The sequence below is a fragment of the Austrofundulus limnaeus genome, unplaced genomic scaffold (genome assembly GCF_001266775.1).
Source record: "Austrofundulus limnaeus strain Quisiro unplaced genomic scaffold, Austrofundulus_limnaeus-1.0 Scaffold643, whole genome shotgun sequence".
Taxonomy (NCBI): Eukaryota; Metazoa; Chordata; class Actinopteri; order Cyprinodontiformes; family Rivulidae; genus Austrofundulus; species Austrofundulus limnaeus.
The window spans coordinates 79,756-83,099 of record NW_013953045.1 but is presented as its reverse complement, the minus strand read 5'-3'; the positions used below and the strand labels follow the sequence as shown (position 1 = coordinate 83,099).

The 3,344-nt window shown below is 39.4% G+C and overlaps 1 protein-coding gene across 4 annotated transcripts in view; it reads left to right on the top strand.

Annotated features, from left to right (window-relative positions):
* Nucleotides 1–3,344, top strand: part of LOC106531499 (transportin-1) — a 52,757-nt gene that overhangs the window by 10,954 nt on the left and 38,459 nt on the right. For all 4 annotated transcript variants that reach the window (XR_001311923.1, XM_014027378.1, XM_014027377.1 and 1 more), the window contains exon 5: nucleotides 1,735–1,841. Coding sequence is in view for 3 of the 4 variants with exons in the window: in XM_014027378.1 (XP_013882832.1) it covers nucleotides 1,735–1,841 (107 nt within the window). In the remaining variant the exon portion in view is untranslated. The remainder of the gene's footprint in view (nucleotides 1–1,734; nucleotides 1,842–3,344) is intronic.

The following is a 3,344-nucleotide window of genomic DNA, read 5'->3' as shown; positions in this document are numbered from 1 at the left end:
CAAGATGAGATGATTGTTCCCACACCATGCCACAAAGCGGTCCACCAGCTCTCTGTAATAACGTCAGGTATCAGAGTTTTTCTTTTCTTCCGGAGTGTAGACTCCAGAAAGAAGTGTACCACAGCAGGAAGAGTTTCCCAGGAGCTCGGCGTGGTGTTCCTCAGGCTATAAAAGGTGTGTGTGAAATTGAACGCTGAACAACCATGGGACCGTGCATCGGCCATCGGCTGCCAATCGACCATACTGAGCGCTTTACTTGCCGGCTCTTGAAAAGGTGGGCTGGTTTAGTGCTGATTGACAGCTTCAGGGACCCCCGGTTGTGGGTTTCTTAAGTCAAACAAATAGCTGGACTCTTTTCAAATTTTAACTTTTGAGTGATTTTTTTATTTAATTACATATATATATTTTTCAAGACCTGGGAGCTCCTTGCTGCAGTTGAGAAAATAACTCCTAACTTTGACACAAAGCCATTCTGTGACTCCTCTCCTGCTGCTCTGATTGATAGCAACGTTGGAACAGCCGAGTTTTTTTCCCCCACACCTCCCTTTGGTTATAGGCATGTACTTAACACCCCAGAAGTTATACCACGGTATGAAAATGATCAATGCCGCCCAACCCTACCAGTAACCCATTGGTAAAATCTTGTCTGTGTTCCATCTTGACATCAGAGTTGCGTTAAAATGTCAAACCCTTAATTCTCTAGATTGTACCTTCTTAAGTTATCATATCTGCACATCTATAAGACAATCCACAGGAAGTTGTCCTATAGGCAACATATTGAGTCGTACTGGTGCAGAACCTTTGAAATGGGCTTTCACTTGTAGTCGTGGGTAAGGCTGCACGATATTAGGAAAACCTGCGATGTGCGATAACAGTGCTTAATATTGCGATGACTTGCAATAAATGAACAAATACATGTAGTGTTGATATAGAAAACCTAAATAAAAGCCTAATCATTTCCATTCCAGCCTGAATTTTTAAAAAAATGAAGAGATCCATCCAACTGACCAACATGATGGGCTTCATTCGACTGGTGAAATACTTCAAGCTTCCATCAGAATGACAAAATGCATAAATGCAAACTTTGAGTCAACCATTTATTGCAGTTCATGCAGTTGTTGTGATATTTGTTATGGCAATATTTATTTAACAACAGAGACAGAAATACGCTGGTCAAGAATGAAGGTACTCCGTGRGATGATCAGCTGAGTTTTATTGCAACAACAGGAACACAGAGAACGTGGCCTGTCTCTGTGCCTCTGCTTCTCTCTCTCCACACTGCTCACTGTCTAACTCTCTTGCACACTGTGTATCGAGAGGCCTCATATACAGCATTCTGTCATCTAACATCGTGTGAGAATGAACAACCAATCATAACCTGCCCCATCCTGATACACGGAAATAGGTCAACTTGATGCTGACGTCCGGAAGGATATCACAAGATATGAACAAGTGTTCATATCTTCAGGAACAGGAACAAGTGGTCAGTGTCAAGGTGATACAGATATAAGTATTCCACAACAATATTCATATTGCACAGGCTATTATCACAATGACACTACATTTTTGATATATTGTGCAGCCCTAGTTGTGGAATTTAGATCCGTTCAGGTTTTCGTTTTCTATTATGCAGCAAAAAGTCTTGATTTATTTTATTTGCTGAATTGCCTTTCTTTTTTCTTCATCGCTTGTTATATAAATTTTTTTTGTTTATTGAAATTCCTCTTATTGCAGGGATCCTCATCACTACAATTGCCTCCAAAGGAGAACTACAAAACTGGCCTGAGCTTCTGCCTAAACTCTGCCAGCTGCTGGATTCTGAAGACTACAACACATGTGAGGTGAGAAAACAAAATCAGAAGCACTCTGGTTAGAACAAACAATGTTCTGTGTGTGAATTAGAACTGAAACATTATCAAATGTTATTGATATAAAAGAAAGATAAATTCTTCAGTAGCATTTCTCCTGCCAGTGTGAGTTAAAACAAGATTAAATGCAACTATCTGTGGCCGTAGAGGAAGCATGTTTCTGACTCGAGGCGCAGTCTATATTAATTTACTGTGGAAAGAGAAGAGCTGGGTCATGTGTAAAGCAGCATCTGGATGATGTCCTGCTGGCCTGCTGTGCTTAAGGCCGTCTCACAGCTGGAGCAGTAGCTACAACAGATTATTCAACATGGACTCATCAGTCTCTTTCAGTCTGTACCACAAAACCATATGACCCCATTTTCTGACGTTTCACACATAATCGCCCAGAACGGCTTTTATGAGCTGTTCAGGGGAAAAAAAACCCCTTCTGTTTGTGTCCTGCATGCTCATTTTTAATCTATAATCTATTGTTGTCCAGTTGTTGGCACTTTGAATATCTTTATCTCCCTGATAATTCCGCATTTTATTATTTATCATCTCTGTCGTGTTGCTCTGAGGAGAAATCTCTAAACAGTCTCATATCTTGATGATGTCAGCACTTCTAGACAAACTACACTGATATTGTCGTTCACGTAAAAGCAGTGACAGCAGAAATCAGTGTTTCAAAGGTTAGATCAGTTAATTTGTGTAACAATGCTGCACAGTTAAGGATGACTGCCACAGCTGATCGATGTTAACAAACGTAAAAATTGCTGTGACGTAGTCAGATTTATAGATAATGATCTAAGGTTTGATATGACAGAAGCTGAGTCATCGACACACACTATGTGCTAAAACAACTAGCAAGAGCTTGCAGTACCGCATTTATTATCGCAAAAGTTTCTGGGTTGACTAAAACATCTGTAACTCTGTATCTTCTCATCAGGTCCAGAGGTTATTGAGATATTTTGCTAACAGAATGACATATATTAATTATAAAATTTCCTACCTTTTCATGGCAGTAACTAGGGCTGCCACAAACCATTATTTTTATAGTCAACGAATCACCGATTATTTTTTTCGATTAGTCAACTAATCGGATCATACATTAATTGAATATAAAACATTCAGTTTTTCGCACCAAAATGCAGCTGCTATTATATAACTATCGTTAGATTTTAGCTATATGCTAACTAAAAATAATTGCTGTGGAAGGAGAGATCTGCCTTGCAGATATTACACAGGTTTCTCTTTCATTTTCTTAAAATGATCCCACACTTTGAGCTCTGTTGTCAGGTAGCCATGATACCAGAGCCTGTCTGTATAATGTCTTGTGACGTCCACGGCCTACCCCAGTTACCACTACTGTGCATGTGTGTCAAGGACAGAAAGGCAGACGTGGCAGTGGAAGGTGTCAAAGACAAAAACAAAGTAAAGAACAAAAAAAACGATTAATAGATTAATAAATTAGTCATCAATTATTTTAATAATCGATTA